The sequence below is a fragment of the Euwallacea similis genome, chromosome 7 (genome assembly GCF_039881205.1).
Source record: "Euwallacea similis isolate ESF13 chromosome 7, ESF131.1, whole genome shotgun sequence".
NCBI lineage: Eukaryota > Metazoa > Arthropoda > Insecta > Coleoptera > Curculionidae > Euwallacea > Euwallacea similis.
In genome coordinates this window covers 2360993-2376943 of record NC_089615.1, presented here as the reverse complement: position 1 = coordinate 2376943, position 15951 = coordinate 2360993, and the positions used below count along the sequence as shown (strand labels likewise).

Genomic DNA, 15951 nt, shown 5'->3' with positions numbered 1-15951 from the left:
TAGAATTAAAATGGTTTAAATCTCATCTCATAACATGTTGAATGAGGATTATCAGCTTCCAAATGATCTTAAAATATAATGCATTAATTCCCCTTACTTATTTATTTTTGGATCTTGTTTTTAGATTCGGAAGATTGAAGGAAACCTTTGACAAATATGTAAAAGGTAAATATCTGATTCTGCATTATTCATCAATATCAACACAGAACCTTAGAAGGAAAGAGTTTGAAATTACTGCATATATTGAAGTGCTCACCGAAAATAACAATTTTCAATCAAAAATATTTTCTGGAACGAGGAAATCTTCAACAATGAAGGGGCTCAGAAGAACTCTGGGGCTTAAAACTAGTTCCAAGAGACTACTTCCAGCCGCGAAGACCTTCGAACTTACAACCAGATGCAAGCTGGTCCTTGAGATAAAGAAAAAGCAAATTACTCTCTAAAAAATTACCATAACGAATGCTATCAATCCTCAGTGGTATTTTTTCTAGTCTACAGTATGTTTTCGGATGGGGTTGTCAAGAGGAGAAATATTTTTATTTTTCATTTTACGAGAAAAATGTATTTTTCATTATAGCTTTTGCTTGTTCGAAAACGGTTAAATCAGTTCTCACCGTTTCAATTTTTCTTTTTATTACAGAGAAACATTAAAAAATAGGTCCAAAAATTAATTCTCGTTTTCATGGCAACCGTAAACAAGACTTCTGTTTATTAAGTTTTTATTGGAATAATTCAACAAGAAAGAGAAAACTACAAATAAGAATTTTACGCACAAACAATATAGTCCAAGTGATAAAAATTTCACCCCATACGTTCACTTTAGCCGAATACTTCCAATTACGAGTGATTCAAAAATAGGGATTGTGATGGGTCCAGTGCCTTACATGCTAAAACGAAACAGTACCATTAGAGGAGAACATGACTTTATCAGAAAATACAATGTTTCCGTAACATATCAGTTCTCCATGATTTGAGCGCCCATCCACAAGCAAAAATCCAAATGTTTTGCTTGAAACATGTTCTATTTCTAAAGCGTGTTTAAAAATTGGTTTGAAGAAATAAAATTTCAGTGACTTTTAAATATGTTTTACTTATTCCTAATTGATTCGTTTTTTGCCGTAAAGAAAGTTATGGATTATTTTGAATCGAATCCGTTACAATAAGAGTCGCAGCATCATCTTCATGTCGAGCTACTTTAGTTTTTTTACGTCTAATACGGAGCAAGTAGTTTAGAATTTCTCAATCAATTTTTGTGCCCCACATTTGAGATGTAAATATACGGAAACTTTTGATTAAATTCCTCGATGACTCGACGATTTGCGACGCGTCTAACGACCATATTTAATTTAATTTAAATCTTTTTTATGGTTCTCATGAAAACGATAATTAGTTTTGGAACCTTTTTTCAAATATTTCTCTACAGTGAAAAGGCAAATTAAAACAGAAAATTGATTCAACCGTTTTGGAACAAGCAGAAACTTTCACGAAAAATACATTTTTCTCATAAAATGAAAAATAAGAAACTTTCTCTTCTTGGCAACCTCATCCGGGGACATACTGTATATTAACTTTCTTCTCCGCGACTTCTACTACACACGAATGGCGTGGAAAGCATCTTTATCGGGAATACCATTGAAAATGTACTGGAAATTCTAATCTTTTCAAGTGCCCGTACATGATAGACAGGTAAATATTAATAAAAAATATGTTTGATAAATCATTTATTTTACGATTTATTTTCCAACCTCTGGCACTAAGTCTCAGTTGGTTGAATTACCTCAAGCCGAGAGGGACCAAAGCAGCCCTACTCGTCATTACCAATTTCAACTAACGGTATGATCTCACTAATCTGAACTTTAACAATAATGGCGTAGCTGGTATGGGAGGAAGCTGTTCGAAAAATCCGAAAGAGAGAATTAGTGAGACTATACCCGGAAGTGTAATGGCTCCTAATAATACGAGTAGTGTTAATAATGAGTTTATAGTGGAATCAATTAGAGAAGATGACCGGTTTGTGATTGAAACCATCAAACAGGAACTGAAAGAGTTTGCTTCAGTGTTTATTCTCAACAATATACTCATGAGTGTTCAGTTCTTTGGAAGTCATAAAGAGTAAGCATGTTAATACGAGAAAATATCTTCCTATTCATCATCCTACATATTTTTCTCTGAATTTCATTTGTAATGTAGTTTTTCAATGAGAGGGCACCTAATTTCTAATTGAAATAATTTTAAAAAATTGATTTATGCTAAACGTTTGAGAGGCTAATTTCTAAGCTGTAAATATAGATAGGATGCCCATTTTTCCACTTCAAGTATAAGCGTCTTGGTTACTTCAGGAAATACGGGGTCGGCTAGTATAAAGCAAAATTGAGCAATTTATTGCTCATTGAAAATTTGCTTCAAGATTGGAAAAATTTCGAATACTTCCGGAGATCTCTGCATAGAACGCAAGGTTTGAAATTTGATTTTTCTTCAATATTTTTGAAATTACTCTTTATTGTTAAGACTTGCTATTGTTATTGTTAAGCACACTGTTAAGATTTTTTTAGTAAAAAATACGTCGCAAAGTTTCCCTTAACGTGCAAGAGACAATTGTTACAGAGAAACCATTAATAAGATCATCGTTTTCCGTAATACCTGCACCTTGCACGTTTTTCACGATGTATTTAGATCCTCTATAAAAAAAGTATCTTAACAAGGCCCGAATTAAATTTTTTCCAATGAGCAGTTCCTATAATATTAAGAAAAACGATATTCCAACCGTTCGTCTTTTCGAGGATGTATCCAGACACCCTACGAATTTTTCCAATCAATCAAGCAAACCCCAAACGAGCATTAAGTTAAATCAAACTTTGCCCTAATTTAACCGACTCAATATCGCATGGAATGACTTAGATCCTCATACCCAAGCTCGAGAAACAGCCATCCTGTAAGATATCCTCACAATAGAATCCATATATGTACGTGTATGTGTGTGTGTGTGTGTGTGTGTGAGGTGCTCATATCATATCTAGATATAATTACGACTGTGCCTCGTTTGAACATGATGTTCCATCTGGAACAACTAGCTGGAAAAAATGAGAATTTTTAATTTAATTTTAAAATAGCTAATAAGGAAAAAAATTATTTCTCTGGCCAACATAGCTTGCACTACGTTATGATATCATAAAGGAGATTCGAAGGAAAACCCATAATGGCATATTATTAGAATCTTAACAATGGCTAGTATTTTTTAATAGAAATCGTAAATCATTGTCGAAATCTTAATCCCTGTTAACATTGATGGAAATATTATATGACATGATTATCAAAGCAGAGATTAAACAATGAACTACTGAGGTTTATCGTTAAAAGGCACCAATGAAAGGCAGTTGGTGTGTAAATATTGCCGAGGTTATATCTCCTCCCAAGTGTCTCTTAGTTCCAATATTAAAGTTACTTTTAACGTGTTCTATTAGCATGTAATTAGTGATGGGTAACAAGGGTTCGACTAAGGCAACATTTAATTCAAAACTCCCAACCGATGGGAAATCCAAGGGTTATGAAGACTTGGAAGAACGCGACATAAACATAAGGATAGAGTCTATACAGAGGGATGATATGTTGGTGATAAACGTGATCAAGAAGGAATTAAAGGAGAATGTGTCAGTGTTCATATTGAATAACTTGATCATGGGGACACAATTCTTTGGCGATCATAGAGAGTAAGTGATATGAAACAGCTTGTGAATTACTCTAGTGACGACCTTGTAATATAGAACAAATGTAAAGAATTTATATCTAAATCAATCGAACGAGTGTAGCTTTAAGTGAGAAACACATGAAGTGCAGATATTGGCTCTTTCATGATAAGAGCTAAAACATCAATTAGTTCCAGATTGTAGCTACCAAGGCACTTTTAAATAAATTAAGATAATATTAAATTATAAGACGATATTTATTAACGGCAAAGATGTTGGACACTAGTACTTATTTTCGAGAAAACCTAATGTAATTCTCGAAAAATGTTTATAAAATAATGAAAATATACACCAAAGGGTGTTAGTGGTACAGAAATTCTTCCTCTTTCAGGGTGATCACTCGGCTCCAGCACGTTTCCGCTAGTCCTCAAGAGAAAGAGATGAACAAAACCCTCCTCAAAGACGAAACTATGGAGTGTACTTACCCCGACGCCATCGTGGATGAAGTCAACAAGAACGTTGTTTTTCGTCCGCCAGGGGAGTTTGGTGAATCAGAGACTCTGGTTTCTAAGCGAATATATGTCATTAATGATCTCATAGAAGTAGTTAATTCTGGTGAAATTCCCCAGTACACTTCAATTGACAAACCTTGTTATCAAGCGAAGATTGAAGAAGCTGGAAAGAAAGGTCTGTCAATCACTGTAACAATAAAGTTTTAATTGGAGTTCATTAATCAATTTGCAGGCTACGTAAAGCTTCTTCAAGTAGAGAAAAACTCGCCCATAGTAAAATCGATGGAATACGACATATACTACGATAATGCGACACCTGGTCCATCTTCTAGATCTGATTCGGAATATGATTACTCTAGCATAACTGAGCTCAGAACACCCAAACCTATTGAGGTGTCCGACAACATAGAGAGGAGAGACACACTTCCCGGATCCTGTTTTACGCACATCTCTGTGGCCTGTGAACCAAAAAAGATATTAAAAAATGACGATGACAATGACGATGAAGAAGAGGATACCGATGAATTTGATGTGGAGGATTTCACGAAAGAGCTAGTGTACATAAATTCCAATGGATTCATGAAATACTTTCAAAATGGACTATTTCCAACGACTCTAGGAAAGTCTTTGGGATTTAACGAAGAGGCCATTAAGGCCGCTAAAGCCATTCCTGGGAAGATTTTCTGTGATGAATTTGATACTCAAACGGAGGTGAATAGACCTTTTGAAGTGAGTGTAATCTCCCAATTTTTCCCTACGTTTGCGCTAAACTCACTCATTTAGGTGATACCTGCAGTGGCAATACCTTGGCCGGAAGATCAGACTATAGAATTCGTCTATAGGGAAGATAGGCCTACAATAGTTGACACAAGAACGGGTACTATTTACAAGTGGCCTACATCGGGGCCTGGAAGTATGATTGAGGAAATTCAGAATATGACGGCGGTGTTGGTACCCAAGGGGTACGCAAAGAAGAAGGGGGTCAATGAGCATGAAAGTGAGTGTTGTTTATTATTCCATCCTCTATACTTTAATCATCATAATCATCTCATTATCGAACATGAAATATTAAGATGAGAATGGTTTTTGTTCATAATTTGGAAATCCCCTTTTAATGCGTATCAGTTTACTCTTATCTGGTTTAATCCATGACATCGGATTGATGAGTTTAATATAATTCGGGATTCTGGAATTACCTACTTATACTCAACAAGTGTTAATACCACCAAGCAGGCACAACATAGTTTGATGGTAATCTAATGAACCAGATCAATGTTCAATGGTTTTCTGGCAGATTTCCTGCTGGTATTCAGGATTAATTTTTATATTAAAACCCTCTTTTTGGAAAAACCGTCTTTTTTGGATGGGTTTAAGTTGATTTCCCCCCTTAATTTCTCTACGAATTTCACTGAATCCTTGAGCCAAAAATGTGACGAAGCAGGCGTTTTTTTCGTCTACGTTCAAGTCAAGATGTCAAACCTGCGGGGAAATCCCCCGATTTTTGATAATTACCCCGAGAGTTAGCTATATTTGATTTGTCTTCTATATTTCTCGACAAATTTCGACCGAGTTCTCAACCAAAAGAAAACTTACTTAATACAATTTAGGCCTGGAATGGGAAATTAACTTCCCAAAAGCAGAGAGGTACCTCGAAGCTCGCATGTCGCACGCTCAAATGAAATGCATGTTGCTCCTTCTGACGCTTCATAAAACTTTCATTGCTCCGGTAACTCAACAAAATGGGCTTTTACCGGAACACATAAGAACTCACATGTTTTGGGAATGTGAAAGAGATTACAGAAGTTGGCCCGAACACCGTTTGGGAACCAAACTTTTGAAAGTGATTAAAAATCTTCAGCGTAGGCTCTTCTTAGGTAAGTGGCAATTTTGTCAATCAGCGAAGACGTTACAAACAGGTTAATCTTTTAGGAGTGTGTCCAGACTATTTCATAAAAGAGAGGAATCTCTTCGAAAATATTCCGAAAAAATACCTGAACTATGCCCAAAAGCTGCTACTGGATATGCTTGCAAATCCTGTGCCTTTCTTCATTAAAGCTTTAAAAAATCTGAGGTACTCCAGCGGTAAATTTTATACTCCTCTGAATCTGGAAATCTTGTACAAGAAAATCATTACTAAATCCACAGCAAGTAAGCTTCAAGTCTCCCATCATCCTTGAGATATCTAAAACATTGCCTGTATTTTAGTTCAAGATAATCCTCAATTGGCTTGCAGTGTCGTGCCCCAACTTAAGAGACGGATATATAAAGACCCTGATCGTATGGTCCAGCATCTAAAAGAATTAAAACGAAAGGAACGAATCATCAAGGATCGCCTTAGGCACAGAGAACAGCAGAAAAATAAAGACGTTGAGGACGGTGCGAATAAAATAGATATTGATTTAGAGGTAGCTGTAAAGAGTGATTCACTTGTAACTGTGGTATTTATGGAGTTGCTTGCTCTTTCAGGAGCCCATTGACAAGGAGCTGGATACGTGGAAAATCAGAAGCGTACTGAGCATTTTTATTGAAAATTTTATAGCTCTTGGCAAAGAAAGTGCTAATCTGGCAACAATATCTCAGGGCCTGTTCTACTTCAAGCAAGCCACGTATCTTGCTAAGATCTTAGAAGATAGTTCTGGGGCTTTCTTAGAAGATACCAGACTTTGGCGCAGGATTATCGCTAAAGAAGAAGCAATAATTAAGAGAAAAATTATTAGGTTAGTTTTTGGCAGCCCAATACGATTTGAAATCGTATTCCGTGTTGTTTTTCTTTAACTAATTTTGTCGTTTGGCTTTTAGAGTGTCTTCCCATGCCACCGGTGGAAGCAAACCTCGAACACCAATAAGAAACTCAAGTTCGTTCAACGAAGGTTCTAAACTTAAATTTATATCAGGGACTACTACAAATTCTTCAAATTTCGAAAAAGGCGAGAGTTATATCCAAAATGGGGCTCTAAACTCCAAGAAGAAGACTGTAGCATTTGTAGAATAGGTTCTCCAGATTTGAGTTTTAGATGAGTGTTCGTTAAACGAGTTATTTATTAGATATTACATATCTGAATATTGTTGATCACTATAGACATTTCTAGTGTAAGTGTAAAGTATATTTGAACGAATAAGTCATAATTGTACTTGTTTTTTTGAACTAATATATTTTTTTATTATTATATAAATTTATTATTATTTATTTATTAAGTACTCGCTAAGTATTCATATTTATTCAGTAATTCATTAGAGTAATCATAAATATACTAAGTGACATAGAAACTCGAACACTCAGTGAAAATGTTCCAATTTCGATAATATTTTCTACAAATATTTACAATGCTTCAAAAAAGATGTGCTTACATTTTCAGTCTTATCGACCAGCATGTTTTGGGTATTTCTTTTTTTTGAGTATTTTTATGAAGGAGAGAAAAACTAACTTTGAATGCCACAGCTACTGGAGGAATTCGGAAGACGTCACCACTTCAAGATCGTTGCCTAAGATTGTTGGCTATAAGAGATCGATTTTCTAACACCAATACAATTGCCAATTACTGGTTTGCAGAACACGGCAAAGTTATTGGAATACGAAATGTACACTAACGAATCAGAAGTTTTGATCTATTTTCATACCGACCACATTTGTCTTACCTTTAACTTCGGAACACAAACAAAATCGACATGGGTGGGGTAAAGAACGATTAGCCTAGAATGAGGAGTGGAACGTAATAGTCCTCAGCGACGATTCCAGGTTCTATGTGAACATGCATGATGATCGAACAAGGGTTAGAAGGCGATATGAGGAATAACGAGATCCACAATTTCTTGTCCAGAGACATTTTCATCGTATTGTTGGTGTTATGGTAAAGGGTGCCATTGTCCTATAACTCTAGGTCACTCCTAGTCTTTATTAGAGACAGTATAACTCCCCAGCGATACATCAAAGAAATAATGAAATCTTATTGGGTTCCATATTTAAGAACCCTCCAAAATCCTATTTTTCAACAGAATAATGTCTGATCACAAGTTGCAAAGGTATCGGCGGAAGACTTTCAGGAAACTCAGATTGAACTACTGTTTTGGCCTCCAATATCTCCAGATTTTTCTTCAATTGAACACGTGTGGGGCATTATTGATAGGAGATTACGAACTTTACAATCGCACCCGCAAACTCTCACAGCGTTTCGACCTGAGATAGAAATTGCTTTAAATGAAATACATCAGGAAGATATTACCACTTCATCGGGAGTATGCCTATGCACATTAATGAATGTGTAAGAATTAACACATTATTAATTATAAAAATCCCAATTAATGGTCGAAAGTCATACAATTTACTTACTTTGGCCCCTTCGACTGTTGTAAAAAATTATTATGGAAATCTAAACATTTTTACTGGGTGTTCGAGTTTCTCTTTCACTATGACATTACACATTCAGGATTCTCTATCTGAAACTTCCTTAAAATTTTCAATAAGTTATAAATCATTTGGCATGATTATTCTCCAGAGCAGTAACGGCCTGGGGGAAGCTACAATCCAGGATGGCAGATTTTCCTAGTCGGCATTTTTCTTGAAGGTGGGACGACATTGATAAAAAATTTCACCCAGGACGCTAGACTTGCTGAGACCGGGCCCGTTCTAAAGGTCTATCCCATGGAAGCCAAAAGTGGATATCAGAAATTCCTTCCTCTTTCTTTGAGAGAAAGAATTATTAAGTTCGTAAAGTGCGAAAAATGTTGCAAAAATAAATAAAAAATAAAAATACACAAATCAATTAAAAAAAATGTTCAATGATCGGATTTGTACGAGATGTAGCTGAAAATAAACGGCTCCATTATTATTTGTGTCTGACACTACCATAACATTAGAATAATTTAATCTAATAAACGTTCAACAAAGGACAATCATATCTTTAATGTAAGTGACTGAAATTTGCATACATCGCATAGCTCGTATATATATTTGACCTTTGCCTCTGCGATCTCACATTGGTTTGTAGGAAGCATTTAATGCAGGATTAAAATTGAAATAAATTCCCATTAGAATTGCGAACATCAACAAAATATTGCAAATGTACACATGCACTTGTCTACAATAAGCCGTTCTGCATTCCGAGAGAATACTTTGGAAGCAAAACAAAGGAACGGACTATGCCATGCTGTGCTGGCAATTCTTTAATTGAGATATCTTATGTAAGTTGGAATAAAGTAATTTTTGAGATTGCTAAGGTTCATATTTCGTTCACAGTAGGGCGACAAAGGGCCTCAATTTCCATGAGTTAGGAGATTCTTGGTAGGTAAGTCTAGTTTCCCTTGCTCTACGGTTAAGCAACAACAAAACTGAATATAATTTTGGAAAAACCAAATTAATCTAAATTTAGTTGATTTGTATATTTTTATCTTATTTGCCCTTTCAGACCACAATGCAATAGACATTTTTCCTCACTGCGCCGCTACTGTTTTTCAGCTGTGCATAGCGATGGTGTGTCTTTCCCTTTTGTTTCTCGCAGCTGTTCCTCATATAGATTTCACCATTCTGTCAACAAGGTAATAAGTAGAGAGAGAGTACTGTGGAACAGCGGGTAATAGTGGGTACCACTGATATTTAGTGGTACGATCGGCGACGTGCGGGTTCTCGCTGTCTGCTAAAATCCCAGCACACAGACTGTATGCAATCTCAACGGCTTCGGCTTATTTGTGCGGTAAATTTTTGAAACAATGGTGCAAAACTCCCACGGCAGTGTATCGGTTTACCTGGTACTAGAAAATGGGGTGGTACTGGCGGGAAAATCTTTTGGCGCTGTTAAGCAAATTGATGGAGAAGTGGGTAAGTGGACTTCAAACTGAGCACATGTGCGCAGTTTTGAGGTTAAGCTTCAATTTATGCGTTGTTTTGGAGATTATCATAGTTTATCTGCTTTATCTATTATTTGTTCGTTTAGTCTAGTTTCGTTTTGACTGAAGACAGTTGAAATAGAAGTTTTTTTTTCTTGTTATATTTTATTACCTACTTCACGTGCTCTATACCTAGCTAATAGCAATGATATACGTAGAAAAGTATCAAATAACTAAATGAACATAAATGACCATTGTTTATGAGAAGTGATCAATCTAAAAAATATTGCCTCACTTCTAAACTTTGCTGTGCTCGGACATCAATGCGAGCAAGACGCAAAATGCAAGGAAAATTTATTTGGCATTTGAAGACGTGATACAGTTTTGATTTATATTATTATTTTTTATCAGAGCTTTTTCATATTTTGCTTTTGGAAAGCAGGAGCAATTACTTTTCGATTTACTAAGCAGTTAATTTTCACTTCTTAAGTGTGGAATTATGAAAATTAATTAAATGTTGTACAGGGTGTTTCAGAAAAACTCTTACCAACTCCTTACTAGATTCCTGTGACCGAAATAAAAAATAAAGTTCATACCAACAGTCCTTTTTTGCCTCCTGTCTCAAATATAGGACGATAAAAGAATTATGTTTTTTTCAGTTTTTCCTAATATGCCCGTTCCGGCATAAAATATTTTTATGAAAATTGGATAGAGGAAAATAGGCGTAGAGACACATCTTTTAAGAGGAAAACAATGTTTTTGACTTTCCCAGTGACGTCTATATTGATGTGATCCTGAACATTTTAAACGAAAAACATAATACGCTACTGGCTAAAAAAATAAAGATAGTTTTCTAAATGTTTCATATTTCTGTAAAAAAAAGATCTCTTGAAAATTGTTCATAACGTTAACCATCGTTTATCGAAAAAAATAAAACGCAACAATCAAAAACACCAGAAAACCCAATAATTCGTTCAACAAAAAAAAATACATTAAGAATTTTTCAAAGATTATGCGATAACATCCGAAAAAGGGCCGAGGCATGCATTCTTGCAGGTGAAAAGCATTTTCAGCACCTCATTTAATTGTCCTTTTATAAGTAAAGAAACGTACTTAATTTAGTCTTGTGATTTTAATATTAGTTAGCAAATTATATTTCTTTCATGAAAACGGTTAATGATAAAAAAAATATTTAAAAGGTCTTTTTTCCACAGAAATATGAAACATTCAGAAAATTATTTTTATTTTTTAAGCCAATGACGTATCATGTTTTTCGTTTCAAATGCTCAGAGTCACATCAATGGGGACCCAACTGATGAAATTAAAAATATTGTTTTCTCCTTAAAAGGTGTATCTCTACACTTATTCCACACTTTCCAATTTTCATTAAAATTTTAAATGCTGGAATAGATTTATTAGGAAAAAACTAAAAAAATAATTATTTTGTATCACCCTGTATTTCAAACAGAAAGCGAAAACGGACCCATATTCGTATGGGTACTTTTCTTTTATTTCGGTCACAGGATACTGCAATAAGCAATTGACAACCTTATTCTTTAACACCCTGGCTGAAAAACTTTGTTTTAGTAGTCTGTAACAATCGAATATTTATGTAAATGATGTATGTAAATAAAAAAATATATATAAATTAACATAAAATAACAATGCAGACGATGAAAACGTTGCCGCCGACTCATTCATTAGCTCACTAGGGAAGTAATGGGACATATACGTGTCACTATTAACCTGTTTATTTATTTTGGAAACAAGGCGTGAAAACGCATTTCACACTTTTCTAACTTCTCTTTAAAACTAGCGCAGGAAAAAAGTCATTCTGGAACGACCCAAAATTTATTGACCCTCTGATCGATTACTTTGATGTTATTAACAGAAATACTTGTAACAATTTATTTATTTTTCGAATGATTATTGACCTAGGAATTTAATTATTTTTTCTACATTTTTCTAGTTTTCCAAACTGGTATGGTGGGATACCCCGAATCACTAACGGATCCAAGCTACCACTCTCAACTTCTTGTGTTAACGTATCCGATAATAGGAAATTATGGGGTACCAGCAGGGACAAATGATGAAAATGGGCTGCCACAGTAAGTACAAAGCTAATAAAATTTTTCTCTTCCGATTTGATTCTTCTTGATCTTCGCATTGAAATTTGATATAGATAATTTGTTTCGCCTTGTAGCTTTTTTGAATCTTACCGAATATGGTCGGCGGCCCTGATCGTGGGTGAATATTGTGATAAACCAAGTCATTGGCGTTATGCGAAAACATTATCGAATTGGATGCAGGAGCAGAACATTCCAGGAATTCAGGTATTTTTGAATCAGTAATGTGTTGGTATGTCTATACTTGTGTAACTTATATGGAAATTTTAGGGCATAGATACGAGGAACTTAACAAAAATTATAAGGGAAAAAGGGACCATGCTAGGGAGAATTGTTTATAAATTACCAGAAATTTCAGGAAATTTGATAATAGCGGATCCAAATTTGAGAAATTTGGTCGAGGAGGTCTCAGTAAAGGTAAATCGCCGTAACTCTGTAACAACCATCCTGTATTTTTTTCTATGCAGAAACCCATAACTTATAACGCATCAGGCAAGCCGAGGATATTGGCAGTTGACTGTGGGCTTAAATACAATCAGATAAGATGTTTCTTGAAACGTGGGGCTAGAGTAGACCTCGTGCCTTGGAACCATAAATTAAATGTAGAGGAATTCGATGGTTTGTTCCTGAGCAATGGGCCGGGGAACCCAGAGATGTGCACGGAGACCATAGAACAAATAAAGCTGGTTTTGAAGAGCGGTCGAAAGAAACCCATATTTGGTATTTGTTTGGGTCATCAGTTGCTATCTATGGCCATTGGATGCCAAAGTTTCAAAATGAAGTAAGGTCTTCTCAAATATTACGTAACAATTCCCTATCGCGTTTTCCCATTTGTTAGGTATGGTAATCGCGGACACAACCAGCCCTGCATCCACAATGGCACTTCTCGATGTTACATGACTTCACAAAATCACGGATTTGCAATCGATGCTGATACTCTTCCTACAGGTTGGGAACCATTATTTACAAATGCCAATGACAATACCAACGAGGGCATAATCCATGAAAGTGAGCCCTATTTCAGCGTCCAGTTCCATCCTGAACATATGGCAGGACCTGAAGATTTAGAATGCTTGTTTGACGTGTTTCTGGATACAGTCAAAGCAGGCCCCACATCTAGCTGCAGCATTAAGCAGAGTTTACAACAAAAACTGCAATTTGCGAGCTCATTGCCCCCAACGCTGAATGAGAAACCCAAAAAGGTGTTAATCATCGGGTCAGGGGGTCTGTCCATAGGGCAAGCAGGGGAGTTCGACTACTCAGGCTCGCAAGCCATAAAAGCCCTCAAAGAGGAAAACATTCAAACTCTGCTCATAAACCCTAATATAGCCACAGTACAAACCTCCAAGGGCTTGGCTGATAAAGTTTACTTTTTGCCCCTGGTGCCCGAATACGTAGAACAAGTAATCCGCTCGGAACGGCCCAGTGGGGTGCTTTTGACTTTTGGAGGGCAAACGGGGCTGAATTGCGGGGTGGAGTTGCAGAAACGGGGAATTTTTGATAAATATAACTGCAGGATTTTGGGGACACCCATTCAAGCGATCATAGACACTGAAAACAGGAAAGTGTTCACTGAGAGAGTGGGGGAAATTGGGGAAAAAGTGGCTCCAAGCATGGCAGTTTATTCAGTTCTGGAGGCTTTAAGTGCGGCCGAGCAGTTGGGGTACCCAGTTATGGCCAGAGCAGCCTTTTCTTTAGGCGGCTTAGGATCAGGTAAATAAGTTCTTTAATTAGTCCAACTTTTCAGGAAATTCCTGAAACACGTCAGTGGTATTTTTAAGTTCGGCGATTGAAGGGAACTAAATTTAGCCTCGAGGAAACGTTATTGACGAATTTCAGGATTTTCCTGCAAAATTTGGCCAGACATGGCAGACGTAGCAAGTTTTCCAATAAAAACAACGTATGCGTGATTTTTTTATTTCTTTCCTAACTTAGGCTTTGCGAACACAAAAGAAGAGCTGACTGTTTTGGCTACCCAAGCTTTGGCTCACTCCAGCCAGCTTATCATCGACAAATCTTTAAAAGGTTGGAAGGAAGTTGAGTACGAAGTGGTTCGTGATGCATATGACAATTGCATAACCGTCTGCAATATGGAAAATGTAGACCCCTTGGGCATTCATACTGGAGAATCCATCGTAGTCGCCCCCAGCCAGACTTTATCCAATAGAGAATACAACATGTTGCGAACTACCGCCATAAATGTTATAAGGCACTTTGGAGTAGTCGGCGAATGCAACATCCAGTACGCTTTGAACCCTTTTTCCGAGGAGTACTACATCATTGAAGTTAATGCCCGACTGTCCAGAAGTTCTGCCTTAGCAAGCAAAGCCACAGGATATCCGTTGGCATATGTGGCCGCAAAACTCTCCCTAGGAATAGCTTTGCCAGAAATTAAGAACTCAGTTACTGGAAACACCACTGCCTGCTTCGAGCCAAGTTTGGATTATTGTGTGGTAAAAATTCCTCGTTGGGATCTTCACAAGTTTTCCAGAGTGAGCACCAAAATCGGTAGTTCAATGAAAAGCGTGGGAGAAGTGATGGCTGTTGGGAGGAAGTTTGAAGAGGCTTTTCAGAAGGCTTTGAGAATGGTGGATGAGAATTTTCCTGGATTTGATCCATTTATGCAAGAGGTAAGCTTGGGTTGATTGATGTTTGATGAGCAGCCAATTTTCTAGTTCCCGATCAAACTCTTAAAATCGTCAGCTGATTGTACCATATCACCCTTCATAATTAGCCGCAGGAGTGGGGTTATTGGGGCGCCCTATGTCTCCTTATAGTTCATAAATATGTTCAAATCACAGGGCAAATATAAAAAAATGTAAAGATTCAGATCTTCAGTATCAGAATTTATTTTGATATTATCCCTGAGGAAGGCCGAAATATAGGTTGAGACATCAACGATCTGAGGTTGGTGTCCTAAGCCCCATATAGGTATCACTAATTTAAGTAAAAACATGAGGATTGTGCAAGCGGGAGAAAGACCGCATAAGGTTTAATATGCCTCCGACAAAGACTAACAACGAAGTGGGCGGAGTCAGTCCGGCCGACGTCTCCACTTCGATGTTTAAATTGATATCTATTTCGCTGCTTTCGCAATGATAGTCATTTTAAAAAATATCAGAGCAAAAAATCCCAATGTAGATAAATAGAAAAAAGATTAATCCATCACTAGCGCTTATATCGGTAAAAATTCTGAAACAGTGAAAGATTTGGTACTACTGGACTGGCTCCGCCCACGTAAGCCGCTAGCCTCGTAATCCACTTCGTTGGTCTTTGTCAGAGGCATCTTATGCAGTTCTTCTCCCGCTCAGACAATCCTATGTTTCTACTTGAACTGGTGATAACTGTATATCATAGTGTATCATTTGAGTTTAAAGGAAAAATGTCCAGGGAGGAAATTATTGATTATTAAAAAGAAGGTGAATTATTTTTAATCTTATAAACCATCATTTCCTCACGAGTAACACTCAAAAGTAGGCGTGTATGTAAATTTGGGACATAATGATCGGCATATCATTGATGTTAAAATTTCAAAATCGTTATTCCGATTAGGTCAAGTGGTTTTCAAGTTATTGGGCTCGTGTGCTAAAGCTTCATCGTATTTTTACAATTTCAAAACTACAACCTAATTACTATATTCTGTGGACATCAGAAGCACCCTCTATTAATGTAGATATAATCAGACATAGGTAATCTAAGTCACTTATTAAAATATATTGTATATATCTCAAGATCTATAATGAGTTTTTAAACCCTTAGATGTCGCAAAAATGTCTAATTAGATAAACGATTTCAATAGGTTTCATTTCT

At 36.3% G+C, this 15951-nt stretch overlaps 2 protein-coding genes across 3 annotated transcripts in view; both read left to right on the top strand.

Moving 5' to 3' along the window:
• The first annotated feature begins 1773 nt into the window (after positions 1-1773).
• LOC136409800 (uncharacterized) lies at positions 1774-7321 on the top strand. Of its 2 annotated transcripts, none has more exons than XM_066391590.1 (9): positions 1774-2112; positions 4075-4370; positions 4428-4924; positions 4979-5192; positions 5803-6069; positions 6125-6343; positions 6401-6600; positions 6662-6912; positions 6995-7321. In XM_066391590.1, the coding sequence occupies exons 1-9, from the start codon at positions 1880-1882 to the stop codon at positions 7185-7187; spliced, it is 2370 nt and encodes a 789-aa protein (XP_066247687.1). In that variant the 5' UTR covers positions 1774-1879; the 3' UTR covers positions 7188-7321. The 2 variants fall into 2 exon arrangements, with proteins under 2 accessions (XP_066247687.1, XP_066247688.1); XM_066391591.1 differs by lacking the exon at positions 1774-2112 and adding an exon at positions 3228-3707 and having other exon boundaries at positions 6995-7320.
• A 2499-nt stretch (positions 7322-9820) lies between these two features.
• The window catches only part of rudimentary (carbamoyl-phosphate synthetase 2, aspartate transcarbamylase, and dihydroorotase rudimentary), a 41373-nt gene continuing 35242 nt past the window's right edge, over positions 9821-15951 (top strand). Inside the window, exons 1-7 of the mRNA XM_066391584.1 lie at positions 9821-10007; positions 11985-12123; positions 12219-12348; positions 12412-12558; positions 12609-12922; positions 12980-13854; positions 14077-14771. Coding sequence (XP_066247681.1) covers positions 9899-10007; positions 11985-12123; positions 12219-12348; positions 12412-12558; positions 12609-12922; positions 12980-13854; positions 14077-14771 — 2409 coding nt within the window. The 5' untranslated portion in view covers positions 9821-9898. The remainder of the gene's footprint in view (positions 10008-11984; positions 12124-12218; positions 12349-12411; positions 12559-12608; positions 12923-12979; positions 13855-14076; positions 14772-15951) is intronic.

Excerpts from the sequence above, each read along its gene's own strand:
- LOC136409800 (XM_066391590.1), top strand. The coding sequence starts at position 1,880 with ATGGGAGGAAGCTGTTCGAAAAATCCGAAAGAGAGAATTAGTGAGACT. Across the intron at positions 6,344-6,400 it reads CATTACTAAATCCACAGCAA|TTCAAGATAATCCTCAATTG; the intron begins GTAAGCTTCAAG and ends CCTGTATTTTAG. Across the intron at positions 6,601-6,661 it reads AAATAGATATTGATTTAGAG|GAGCCCATTGACAAGGAGCT; the intron begins GTAGCTGTAAAG and ends TTGCTCTTTCAG.